Source organism: Terrapene carolina, unplaced genomic scaffold, assembly GCF_002925995.2.
Source record: "Terrapene carolina triunguis isolate 2854851 unplaced genomic scaffold, T_m_triunguis-2.0 Scaffold236, whole genome shotgun sequence".
Taxonomy (NCBI): Eukaryota; Metazoa; Chordata; order Testudines; family Emydidae; genus Terrapene; species Terrapene triunguis.
The window spans coordinates 14,086,868-14,100,678 of record NW_020664587.1 but is presented as its reverse complement, the minus strand read 5'-3'; the positions used below and the strand labels follow the sequence as shown (position 1 = coordinate 14,100,678).

At 45.2% G+C, this 13,811-nt stretch overlaps 1 protein-coding gene across 3 annotated transcripts in view; it reads left to right on the top strand.

Moving 5' to 3' along the window:
• Positions 1-13,811, top strand: part of CSMD2 (CUB and Sushi multiple domains 2) — a 376,903-nt gene that overhangs the window by 221,349 nt on the left and 141,743 nt on the right. For all 3 annotated transcript variants that reach the window (XM_026657125.1, XM_026657127.1, XM_026657126.1), the window contains exons 22-24: positions 5,950-6,152; positions 10,262-10,453; positions 12,714-12,852. In XM_026657125.1, the coding sequence (XP_026512910.1) occupies positions 5,950-6,152; positions 10,262-10,453; positions 12,714-12,852 (534 nt within the window). The remainder of the gene's footprint in view (positions 1-5,949; positions 6,153-10,261; positions 10,454-12,713; positions 12,853-13,811) is intronic.

Sequence of the window (13,811 nt, the reverse complement as noted above, 5' to 3'; positions counted from 1 at the left end):
GTCAATTGGTGAGGCATAATTTCCCTTTACAAAAACAATGTTGACTATTCCCCAACAAAGTATGTTGATCTATGCGTCTGACAATTTTGTTTGTTAGTATAGTTTCAACCAATTTGCCCAGTACCGAAGTCAGGCTTACCGGCCTGTAATTGCCGGGATCACCTCTGGAGCCCTTTTTAAAAATTGGCATCACATTAGCTATCTTGCAGTCATCTGATACAGAAGCTGATTTAAATGGTAGGTTACAGATGACAGTAGTGCTGCAATTTCACATTTGAGTTCCTTCAGAACTCTTGGGTGAATACCATCTGGTCCTGGTGACTTATTACTGTTTAGTTTATCAATTTGTTCCAAAACCACCTCTAATAACACCTCAATCTGGGACAGTTCCTCAGATTTGTCATCTAAAAAGAATGGCTCAGGTTTGGGAATCTCCCTCATATCCTCAACCGCGAAGACCAAAGCAAAAAAATTCATTTAGTTTCTCCGCAATGGTTTTATCGTCCTTGAGTGCTCCTTTAGCATCTTGATTGTCTAGTGGCCCCACTGGTTGTTTAGCAGGCTTCCTGCTTCTGATGTACTTTAAAAAAATGTTGCTATTATTTTTCGAGTCTTTGCCTAGCTGTTCTTCAAATTCTTTTTTGGCCTTCCTAATTATATTTTTATACTTCATTTGCCAGAGTTTATGCTCCTTTCAATTTTTCTCATTAGGATTTCACTTCCATTTTTTAAAGGATGCTTTTTTGCCTCTCACTGCTTCTTTTACTTTGTTGTTTAGCCACGGTGGCTCTTTTTGGGTTATCTTACTATGTTTTTTAATTTGGGGTATACATTTAAGTTGAGCCTCCATTATGGTGTCTTTAAAAAGTTTTCATGCGACTTACAGGGATTTTACTTTTGGTGCTGTACCTTTTAATTTCTGTTTAACAAACTTCCTCATTTTTGTGTAGTTCTCCTTTCTGAAACTAAATGCTACAGTGTTGGGCCGCTGTGGTGTTTTCCCCACCACCGGGATGTTAAATTTAATTATATTATGGTCACTATTACCAAGCGGTCCAGCTATATTCACCTCTTGGACCTGATCCTGTGCTCCACTTAGGACTAACTCAAGAAGTGCCTCTCCTCTGGTGGGTTCCAGGACTAGCTGCTCCAAGAAGCAGTCATTTAAGGTGTCAAGAAACTTTATCTCTGCATCCCTTCCTGAGGTGCCTGTATCCAGTCAATATGGGGATAGTTGAAATCCCCCATTATTATTGAGTTTTTTATTTTAATAGCCTCTCTAATCTCCCTGAGCCTTTCACAGTCACTATCACCATCCTGGTCAGGTGGTCTGTAATATATCCCTACTGCTATATTCTTATTATTCAAGCATGGAATTACTATCCATATTGATTCTATGATACAGTTTGGTTCATTTAAGATTTTTACTTCATTTGATTCTACGCTTTCTTTCACATATAGTGCCACTCCCCCACCAGCACGACCTGTTCTGTCCTTCCGATATATTTCGTCCCCTGGTATTACTGTGTCCCATTGATTATCCTCATTCCACCAAGTTTCTGTGATGCCTCTTATATCAATATCCTCATTTAATATGAGGCTCTCTCTGGTTCACCCATCTTATTATTTAGACTTCTAGCATTGGTATATAAGCACTTTAAAAACCTGTCACTTTTTAGCTGCCTGCCATTACATGATGTAATTGAATGGGACATTTTTTCATTTGACGGTTCCTCATCAGATCCTACCCGTATTTTATCATCTTCCATCCTCTCCTCCTTATTAGGACATAGGGAATGTCCACTTATAGATCCTCCCCTAAGGGATGTCTGAACCACATACTCCTCTTCACCTGTCATTTTGAATGAAGGGGTTGAACCCTGGTGTATTGTCACCTTGTGCTGCCAGCTCCCCTGGTTAATAGTAATAATGACAATATCTTACACTTAGATAACCCTTCTTATCCTGGAAGGTCCAAAGTTCTTTGCAAACTATGTGTGTGCAGCAGTCATTTCACATCTTTTTGAAGCAGAAGGCAGACGGCCATTGAAAAGCCTGCTGCTATCTGGCACAAGTGTTTGGGACAGGAAATGAAAAGGGATCCCATATCTAATTGTAGCAACAAGGGAAAGCGTTGGATAAGTAGAATGGAATTGGATCAGGGAATCAGGATCACGAGTTAACCCTTCTGCAAAGTTCCAGAGGAACTTTAATGGGCACAAGTGGACAGAACCGCTGTCTCTCATGGAAAGCAGCAGCATCTCTGCCACCACACAGTCCTGACTCTGAAGTGGAGAGCCATCTACTGACTCACCGACCCCACTTCTTCCCAGGGTCTCTGCTCCAAGTGCTGGCCAGGCATGACCCTGCTTACCTTACAAGGACAGGCAAGATAACAGCCCACAGTGGTAGTGGTGCAGGCAGCCGCGTACTGGAAAACCTTTGATCCAAGGCAGGTGAAGCAATAAAATACATGGAGCAGAGAAATGTGATCTGCATTCAGAGTATTACAATAAATACAAAACTGAGAACATTGTGTAATTTCACTGGCTGTTGCTTCTCCTCTTTACTCTTCGTTCCCTTTTAACTATATTTTGGAGAGCTGGTCATAATTTCTTACTCTACAGATATTCTCTTGGCACTTATTCTATCAGCTGATTGCATTTAGCTTTGTAATAACTAAAGTTTTATAAACGATGGTGTCCAAAGCAAACTTCAGTACAGGATCCATCTAGGACAGAAATGCACCTCAACTGCTACGGCACCTTTTGTCTGAGCATCTCAGAACTCGGTCTAAAGGGAGCAGCATAACACCTCTGCGAGGTAGGTATTCTTCTCCCCATTTTGCAGATGGGGAAACTGAGTCACGGGAGTAATGGGCCTGATATAAAGCCCACAAAAGTCAGTGGAAAGACTCCCATTTCCTTCACTCCAGAACCAAAGGGACTTGCTTCAGGTCACACAGCAGAGCCAGGAACACAACCCAGATTCCCTGATTCCACCAGCCGGTGCCCTTAACCATAATTTATGACCATCATTCCTCACCCAGCTCCTAGTTGTCTGCTCGCCCTGCCAGGAAGTCAAGGTGGTGGGGGGGTGTTGCACACCTTCCAACCCTCTCTCCCTGGGGTGCTCCCTGGCGTGCCAAGGGGCCACTCCTAGTCCTCCTCACCTGGGAGTGGAAGCGTTCAAAGTTGGTTTAGACGGGAGGGAATTTGAATGAGGAGAAACTGGGGGTCACCTCTCAGAGCACCACATGGGGACAGAATTATAGGCTGAGGCGTTATAAGAGGAAGCCAGTAAGATGGTGGTTGTTGGCATTAATATAAGGTAAGCCAGGCGTGCTGCCTAATAAATAACCAGGAGAGCCCAGCAGCTGAATTCCTCTGTGTTTTAATCAATATTTCATTGTTTTTCCTGTACAAAATTATTACACTAAAACAAACATAACAAGCATATTAAATAAAAGCCTAAAATGCAGAACCCTCCTGAGTAGTCAATTAATAATATCAAATCACTGACTAACATATATAATGCATTACTATAGTAACCATTATCTTGCATAGGGAATTAAAATATTAAAGCGGCAGACAGGTGCTGCTACCTCAGGAGAAATGAATAAAACAAAACAAATAAAGGAAGTGAAGCCCTTGAAAATCAATTGATTGAAAATCACATTAGGTGTTGCTATTGTTCCTTCTCCAAGCTGGTGGATACTGGGGGTGCTGGAGGAGCTGGTATTACCAGTTAACATTAAGAAATGGCTTGCAGTAACTGTTTTAGTGGGCAAAACAATTATTTTGAGAAAATGGAAATCTGCAATTCCGCCGCTCGCTCACACACAGACCGGCTGAGTGAGCTCTCTACTACTGCATTAATGGAAAAAATGACTCTGTCTAATAGAAACGCTTGGAAAAAAATATGAGGACGTCTAGTCACACAAGAAACTATTGCATACATTTGCAGCTTAGTATATATTAGTCCCTGATGCTACGTTCTGACTTATTTTTTTATTTAATCACTTTAATAATTGATGCCCTGCATGATCTCTACAGGTTCAGGGTTTTTTGTTTTTTGTTTTTCTCTCCAGGTTTTACAAATAGTGACATTGAATTGTGTTATTTATAGGCTGTTTCCATCTTGTGCATATATTCAGAGGGGGTTAGGTTTTGTTATGTGTTGGCATTTGATATAAAAACAATAAAAATAAAGTTAAAGAAAAGAAAAAAATCAATTGGGCCCCAGGGACCCAGCCCACGTCCATTGCACATACCTGCCCTGACCGCACGTGGGGCAATTCCTAAAGTTTTGTTGTTTCACTTGAATGTGGCAAAGGATTCAAGGATGGAAGTAGCACAATGAAAGGGGAGAAGGAATGAAAGCAGGGAGAGAAGAGAATTAGAGGGAGGCTCGTACGTTTGCTCCCCCATGTTTCCCATTTCCACAGTCACCTGTTACTTGGATCAGACCTGTGCTGCAGCCTAATGGGAGCTTCCCAGCTCACCCATTTCCTTCTGTGCCCTGCTTCTCAGGCCAGCCCTGCACTGCACCATTGCAAGAGTCCCCTGGCTTTCGCCTCTGCACTCCACTTAGACCTGGGTTGTGTTGTTTCAGTGCTCCACTCAGACCTACCTTGCAGCATCATGGTTCCTATCCCCTGACTCCATCCACTGCTCTGCTACCCCACTCAGCTTTGCCCTGCACCTTTACAAGAATTCCCCTCATTTCCGATTTTCCACAGTGCTCCCAGCTCAGCCCTGCCCTACAATGTTCCAGAAGATCCTTTCCCATCTCCCCTGTTTTACCCCGTTTCCCATTTCAGACCTGCATTCCAGCATTCAGGATCCCCCCCCCCCCCCCCTTTATCGATAGATACAGGCTTGTGACAAAAAGCTCTTCCACTGGGAAGCAAAAGGGGAGGACACTGGGAAGCAAAAGGACAGCCAAGGTTGACTCATGCAACATAGGGATGAGATGTGAATTAGATGCATGCACATCAATTATCTTAAAGGGTCCCCGCACATTTCTTCTGGGTTTAGAACAGCTTCACAGTTTTACTGTGTTTGTCTTTATCTTTAATAAAAAGAGCTCAATAAAACACTATTGGATGCACCTCGGCAGCCCCTTCACTGCTCCTGCACAACTTCCTCACACTTTTCTGTGTCAACTTGACTTTAGTCTGTCTTAGGGTTTTACCCTCCCGCCCGTCACCCTAGTAACTGAGCGCCTTCCACATATAATCAATGGCAGTAGCGAAATCCCTAGTGGAGATGTTCCCACTGACTTTAGTGGGCTTTGAATCGGGCCCTTAGTCTCTCTGGAGAAGTTTTAGGGTTGGTTAGTGATTTTGGATGCCCGGCTAGACATACCACGAAGGGGCCTGATTTTCATAAAGCGCTGAGTACCCTGTCCCCTGGAGTCACTTTTCATCGGTAGCTCACAAAGGAGATTATCTCTGTTTTACTGACGGAGAAGCTCAGAAATAGAGAGGGGAAGAGACTTGCCGTAGGTCAACCATCAGGCCTGTAGCAGTGCCTGGAACAGAGCTCGGGTCACCCGAGTTCCCATCCGCTTCCCTGTCCATTCGGACATGCTGTCTCTTATTGGCATCAAGCCCATTTTTAGCTGCATCCACAAAGGACACAGACTGTGCTGTCGTCAGGCCGGATCATCCCGGAATGGCATACCAGTACTTTTGCCCGCATGGAGGGTGCCATTTTGTTCTCAAAATGGTGTCCTCCACTCAGCGTGGTGTGTGCGAGGACACATAGAATGGAAGACTCCATTGGGTAGAGCAAAATGGCATCCTCTACATAGCTTGTTTGTGAGGTAAAGTTGGCGGGGGTGTTCTAGAAAGTGCCCATTCTGGACTACACCACTGGATGCCTACCCTCGTATTTAGTTTTGCAAAGGATTCTGATGAGTGTTTGTTCCTTTTCCTCCATGCAGGCTCCATTTCATGGTTTTCCACACGGAGGAATTCCACGACGTTCTGAGGATATGGGATGGGCCGGTGGAGAACGGGATCATCTTAAAGGAGATCAGCGGCTCCAGCTTGCCCAGCGACGTCCACAGCACCTTTAACTCCGTCGTCCTTCAGTTCAACACCGACTTCTTCACCAGCAAGCAGGGCTTCGCTATTCAGTTTTCAGGTAAGTGCCACGGAGACTCTGTTTCCTCAGGGTTGTACGGGGCTGGTGATGAATGGGCACGCACACCACTCAGCGTTCATTGGACGGGCCACGCCTTTGAGTGCCGCTGATGTGTGCCTACCGTAACGTAACGGGGAAGAGCGCTGCATTCCATTGCGCTGTATCCAGGTTCACTGGGATGAGCTTGTAAATGGCACCGTTGATCATGGGAAATACGTTAGGAGGAATTGTGGGTATTTGTCCCCACATCTCCACAGTTCCTTGTGAGGATCCCACGGCACCACAATGCACAGTGAAAATTTCCCGCAAGGTGATACACCTGCAGGCGGCATGGAGGGCACTGGGATGCCTACCCACAGGGCACCATGCCTTTGCCAGTGTTCCCTGAGGCTGTGTGGACACAACGCCGTAGCACAAACAGTCCAGTGTGAGTCCACTCCACTGAAATCACTCGGTTAATGGAACTTTACCAGTGCAACTTCAGTGTGTAGACAAGGCCTGAGAAGTTGTGTCCAGTCTAGTAGCCCTATTTGTAGCCTCACATGCAGTGAGGGTGGGGACTAGCGCGAGACCTGTGCATTGTATTTTGAAAACATAACTGGTGCAAGGTATGTCACACCAGTGCAAACCCATTTTGCACCAATCTACTGTGTCTGCACTGAGAGGATTTGCACTGTGATGTAGTTAAACCAGTGCAAATTTCCCTAAGCTAGAAAAGCCCAAAGGGGATTTTGCTTTGCCCAGAAAATATTAACGGACTGATTTTCAGAGGCACTCTGCACCCAAACAATGGGAGCTGCATGCTTATTGCATGTCTGAAAACCAAGCCATAAACACGGTGTCTCATGTACCTTATGTGCTGCACCAAATCTACAGATGGGAAGACAGGCCAAGGTTTGAAAATGACTAATGATTTTCGCTTCCTCCATTTTTTTTTAGTGTCCAACCTGAGACACCCTAGAGGGTCCTGATTTTCCGAGTGTGGGTGCTCAGCAGTTTCTGAGAATCAGGCCCCTTTATGATGACCCAGGTTGGGCCCCCCAAAAATTAAAGCAACCCAAATCAGTCGTCACCCTTGAAAATCCTGGCCTGAGTCTGTTTGTAGCCCAGTGTTGTTGTTTTGTTCAGCGTCACTGTATATAACATACACAGCCTGACTCTGTGTTCACTGCACGGGCCCTGAGCCTGCAAACACTTACACACTTTGATTTCAATAGGGCTACTCAGGGTAGTAACATGAAGCATGCATGGACCGGTTACAGAGGGCCATAGTTTGTAGCTCTAGTGGCAAGACAGGGCTGTATCGGTTTTACTGCAGTAGCCAGGCTGCAGTGTTCCTGGATCGCTGAGTAGTGGCTTCCTTGGTATCTAGGCAGCAGCTCTTGTCTCTGCTTCCAAGTTGTTTTGCGAGCTGATTGTACGATTCTGTTCTTGGTCCCCGAGTGTGGGCTGGAGAGGTGCGTGCATTGCAGGTGGAGCCCTCCAGGCGAATCCTACCCGAGTCAGAGCTCCTCCTGGGAAGCACAGGACAGAGTGGTGGCTCAGTGCCCTTGGAGACCATGCTGCATCCTCTGCTCTATGCCTGGCTTGCTTCATGGGCTGGAATGGAGCAGGCACGTTTTCCTGACTCACCCTAACTGCTGTGGGGTGCTGGAAGAGAGCAGGGACTCTGCTCCCCAGCAATATCTTGGCCAGCTCCTGCACTGGGGTAACCGAGTGAGATGCAAAGTCCCTCCAGCTCCTTATGCTGGAGCTTGCCATAGCATGAGCTAATTGCACAGAGCCAGGTTACTATAGCAGGAAATAAGCTCCAGGCAGCTGTCTGATGTAGAGCTGCATCCTACAGCCTTTGTTCGTAGGGTGTGATCGTGTAGCCAGAGACCTGAGCTCAAACATACAGGCTGGGATCCGGTATAATTTAAATATATATTTATATAACCTCCCCATCTCCTCCAACTCCAATGCTAAAATGCAGGAGGCTAAATAGTTTTATTGCCATGGGGACGTTATGGTGCATATCCTCAGCTGGTGTAAATCAGCAAGGATGGAACTATGTTGATTTACAAGGGCTGAGGATCTGTCCCATTGTATTTTTTTTTCTGTTGCCTCGTAAGGACAGCTGCCAGGATGCTAGGTGAGCACGTCCATTCCTAAAAGTTCAGGCTTGATGCGTCCCAGGGCTCGAGGCTAAATTCCACTGCCACGCAGTGACAGGGAAAGCTGCTAGCGTATCAGTTTATTTTACAGCATATGTTTGACGCAGGATTATATAAAAATGCCATGTAAGATTAGTGGATGCCTGGGCGTATTAAGTAAACATGTATGTGCAATGCATGAGTATACATCAGACTTGCATTCTGTGTTGCACACTTGAACTTACCATTCCCCGAAGCCTTTCCCAGCTGGAGGAACAGATGCTAACTGCAAAGTAAAAGAGTGTGTGTGTGTGTGTGTGTGTGTGTGTGTGTGAGTGAGTGAGAGAGAGAGAGAACTTTAAGGGGAAACAGAGAAAAGAAAGAGGGAGAAAAGTCATTGCTTGGCACAGTGTATTTAAAGAGGATAGTACAGTCAGCACTAATCATCTGCATTATGCATCTTGGCTTCTCCCCGCCCATCACCCGGTTATTGCAGTTGAGTTAACAACACAAGATGACAGATGGTCTTGGAGTTCAGACACTGGTCTGGGACTTGGGAGGTGGATGTTTATTTCTTGGCTTTGCCACCGATTTCTTCTGTGACCTTCAGGAAGTTATTCAGTCGTTCTGTGCCTCAGTTTCCCCATCTGTAAAACCAGGGCAGCGATATTTTCTTCCCATTTACAGATGGTGTTGGGATAAATATATTAGTGTGTGTGGAGCACTAGGATATTATGGCAGTGGGGACCATATTGAATCCCAGAGGGACATATGTTCACCTCCCGCACTGTTTTGTGGAATCTGCACTTACGCTGGATGCAGCAAGAAAATCAACATTTGCAGCGAGCAGAGTTCCCTGCCGCAGGAGTATCATTAGGTCAAATAACAAGGCTGCCTTATTCTAAAAGTCTGGATAATTTTCTGTCCAATATTTGCAGCGATGTAGGTTAAGAGTTCGCAGATGTCAGTGCTTGAGAGAGCAAGCAGATTGCCACAAGGATACGACAAGGAGGGTTTAAAGTCACAGTATAAACTGTGTACACTAGATCTGGCCAAAAATGATGGGAGGAGGAACATGATAGAAATAAATCCTCATTTTCCTCAAAAAATTCAAAAATCCAAAATTGTGAAATTTGAAAAATGTTGATTAGCTCTATAATTTCCTGAAAGACTGGGAAATAATTTCCTGAATAGTAGAGCTGCTTGGAAAATTGTAATTATTTTTTGCAGAAACATTTTTAAAAGTTTGTTTTATCAAAATTCTCCACAAAAATTGTTCCTACTCCTCCCCCGCCACCCTACCCTTTTTCCAGGGACAAAATTGAAAAGGGAGGAAGAGACTGGGGAGGGGGTAGAGACTGGAATTTTCCATTTTTTGGATTAAAAAAAATCAAACAAAAGAAAAATTTACAGCGAAGATTTTTTTTTTTAACTTCATAATAAAACACCATTTTTTGTTGAAAAACATTTTGGAAGGAAAAATCTCAGTTGGCTGCACTGCCGTATTGCCTTCACAAATCAGGCCCTTCTAAAATCATGAGATTGGCTAAAAGATCATGAAATATTTTTTTAAAGATGCATTTGGGGGTCATCTTTCTCTTCTGGTTTGTGAGCCTTTAGATCACACTCACATCGCATTTTCAGCTTTTCTCTGCATCCACGAGGTCTAGAAGCTTCCGATGTTTTTTTAATCAATGAAAGCCAAGAATGCCACATGATCCTATGACTCCAGGTGCTGGGGCTTTACAAAGAATACCAGATAGTGTGAGAAAAGCATGACAGTTGTCAACACTGTTCTTGAAGAATTTCCCCCATCCCGCCAACAAAAAACGTTCATTGAAAAAAAATTAAACCAGCACTTCATTTTCTTAGGCATCATATAGAATGTGCAAGCTATAGAAGGATAAGCTAGGCCTGGGGAGGTACGCAAACCTGTATTTATAGATTTGTTTGTTTGTTTTTTGATACTCCCAGTTTCCACTGCCACCTCCTGCAATGACCCAGGGATTCCCCAGAATGGGAGCCGGAGCGCAGACAGCAAAGAAGCAGGTGACTCCATCGTCTTCCAGTGCGATTCAGGATACACCCTGCAAGGGGAGGCCAAAATCAGCTGCGTGCAGATTGAGAACAGGTTTTTCTGGCAACCCGACCCTCCCTCCTGCATAGGTATGATCTGTACAACATTTCTCTGATTGTACAGCAAGGGGTCTAGGTTCCCCTTGCTAGGGTGTGTTGGAACATGTTGCATATTGAAAGGGGTAGAAATCCCAACTGATTTGGTGGATAAGTACAACAGGGTGCATAGGGTTCACACAGCCAGTGGCAAGGGGTTAGAATCCATATCTGAACTTGAGGACATCATCAGGGGTCTGTCCTGCCATGTGGGTGAGGAGGTAGAAGTGGGGAAAGCTATCACCTCGCTACGCTGTGCAATCAGGTTTGCCAAAGGGGTCTGGTATATAAAGCCCAGCGCTCTCATGATCCCTGAGCACAGAAAGGGAGGAGAGTGAGATATTAGGTAGGAGGCAGGAGATTGTCTGGGCAAGCCAATTATTTTTGGTTGGGGAAGGACCTCGGTTGGGTGACTTTTGTGCAAGGAGGTAACATATTCTGAATCACAAGAGAAAACTGTCTGACGTTCTCCATGGGTTCATAAAGTCATAACAGAAGCTCATGAAATCTATTATTTTTTTCAATACGGCCAGAACATATAACAATTGTCATGCTACGCACATAAAAGCAATAAATGTTAAATTAGCTGGCTAATTAAATGTTAGCCAGATATTAGTCATCCTGTAACCTTTATTCATGTTTATGCAATGTTACCCCAAGCAACTTAAATTAATTAACTCCATTTCTTAAAACAGATTTAAAACCAGCTGGGAAACTTTTATGACATGCCCAGAATTTGTTTGCTGCAGGACAGCTTGATATTTGAAAGACTCTGTTAATAATCTCACATGGCATCATTTCTATCTGATGCTGACAGCCCTTTTAGTTGTCGTGGAGCTGTAACTAAAATCACAGTGTTGTGTATCTAGGTATCTAGCTAATCCCCTGTTGAGTTCTCATTCACATCGAAAGCTGAGATCTTAGTTCTTCTCTCCAGGGAGTGGAACTGAGGTGAGATGATCTGGGCTAAGGGAATTCTCATAGGGTGTCTTCAGTGAAGGTCATTTGACTTAGAAAGAGCCATTGTGGTGGGTTGCTTTTGGCCAGAGCCCTGGCGATCCTTTTTTAGGAGATGCAAGATCTCCCAATAAGCTGGGGTGGGGGGAAACAGCAGTGACAAGGTTCTCTTTCAATGACAAAGGGCTTTTGGAATTTTTGGTGGTCAGATACTATAAATGATTCTACAATAGCCTTACACTATGTTGCCTAATTACAGCTGGTTGAAAAGTGTTTGGAGTTTTTTCCCCCCAGTGGAACATTTCCAGGTTTTGGTGAAAAATAAAATACTTTGATTCTGAAATACCTCTGCGGTGCCTCCTGGGAATCGTGGTTCAGGTGTCTCCTGCGTCCATTCTTCTCTCTAAACTGGGCTCCCTGGTTGGACTACATCTCCCATGATGCATCATGGTATCCCCTTTTGGTCTGAGGAGGCGCGGAGCATCTTGGGAGATGAAGTCTAATTCATAGAGGAGAACGGGAGTATGTAGCAACTGAACTAGAGCTCCCTTGAGATACTGCTGCAGCATTTCATATCTGTATAAATGTTTCTTTTAGGGTGTTCCGTTTTTTGACAAAAATATCAAAAATCTCCCTGGAAAGCTGACGCATTTTGCCAAAAATGTTGTTTCAGTGAAAACCAAATTTTCTGTCATAAAACAAGCTTAATTGGAAACTTTTCAACCGAATGCTTAGCCTTCCTGGCAATGCAAAGTAATCATTAGTCCCTGACAGCACGTGTTTTCACTTCTTGAGCAGGAGCCTTGATTTTGACCGGGAGCTGCCTAGATAATGAAACAGGAAGGCTCGGGGCATCTTTTCTCTCTCCCTCTCTCTCTCTCTCTGATGATCCATTCGTATCTCTTATGAAAATTGTAATGGGCTCGGACTGTCTCTTGCTATGTGTATGTCCAATGCCCGGTATAACAGGGCCCCAGTCTCGGTTAGGGTCCCTCAGGGCTAATGTATCACAAATAGTATCTTATCTCTCTGGCAATCTAGCTGTCTGTCTTTCCATCTCTCTCTCTCTCCATATGGCTGTTTGTTGCCATCTAGCCAACCATATTTCCATTCATCTCTTCATCTCTCTACCGAAATCTCCATCCATCCATTTCTAAATCTACCCTCCCCATGACTTCCAGGTGCACCTAGTCCACAGCTCAACCCAGAAGTCTAATTCCCACCATGGTCTGTTGTTTTCCCCGTATGGCAGAAAGTGTATCACTATCCCCTTCCCCCCCTTGCTTTCTTGTTTCAGCTCCCTGCGGAGGGATCCTGACGGGGCCGGCCGGGGTCATCTTGTCACCGCAGTACCCTGAGCCCTATCCCCCGGGGAAGGAGTGCGACTGGAAGTTGACGGTCTCTCCCGATTATGTCATTGCCCTGGTATTTAATATGTATGTACCCATGAGCAGCTCAGCTGCTCCCTTTCAATTCTGCTGGGACCTGTGGGGAAAGGGGAGGAGCTCAGAAATGGGGCAAGGCCTGAGGTAATGGGCTTGCCATTTGCATCACCTGCTCTCTAAAGGGTTGTCCCAGGGCTCCATGGATCAGTTTCTTAGAGAGCCCCTAACCAGACGTACCAAACCTGCAAAAAAAGCAGAAATTGGGCTTGGTTTTGGCTTAATTGGCTTGTGAGTTGCTTGTTGGCTAGTTTTTGGCTTGTTGCTTGTTGTAGCTTGTTGCTTCTGTTTTTTGATCGGCTCCCGGCAAGCAGGAGCAAGGGGGGACAAACAGGGGCAAGCGGGACAAGGGGGGGAGAGAGTCAGGAGTGCACAGCAGGCCCACCACAGTCCCAGACTGCTCGCCGGGGGGAACTAGTCACATAGGGTGTTGGGGTTTGTAGGGATTGGCTTGTTTTGGCCTTGTTTTGAAATGGGATTCGCTTGATTTTTTGGCTTATTGTGAAAGTCGGGGGGCTTATTTACCGCGTGAAAGTTGGCAACTGTGCCCCTAACCCGTGTCCAAAGCAAAGAAAACCACTTATATCTGCCGGCCCCTTCTCCCGCCAGTCTCACCAAGGATGGTGTCTGGTTCCTGTAGTGTTGGCTGATTGGCTCCCATGTTTAGCCTCAATCCGTCCCGGTTGGGAAGAGGATACGTGTATTCCCACCACAGCCCTGCTTTATTTGTGCATGTGTTTAAAAAGCATAACCCTGGTGCTATTGCAGAGCGAGTGTCTGCCATGCCCCCTGTGAGCCCCCCGGCCCTTCCAGCTCCTGTTAATTCATTAGCGGGTGTTTTCAAAGGACTGGATCCAAAGTGTGGCTGGATCAACAGGTTAATCCTTTGGGCCATGCTGCCTGTGGCCCATATGTAAAATCTGCACAGAAGCTTATGGACTCCTCTGCCCTCC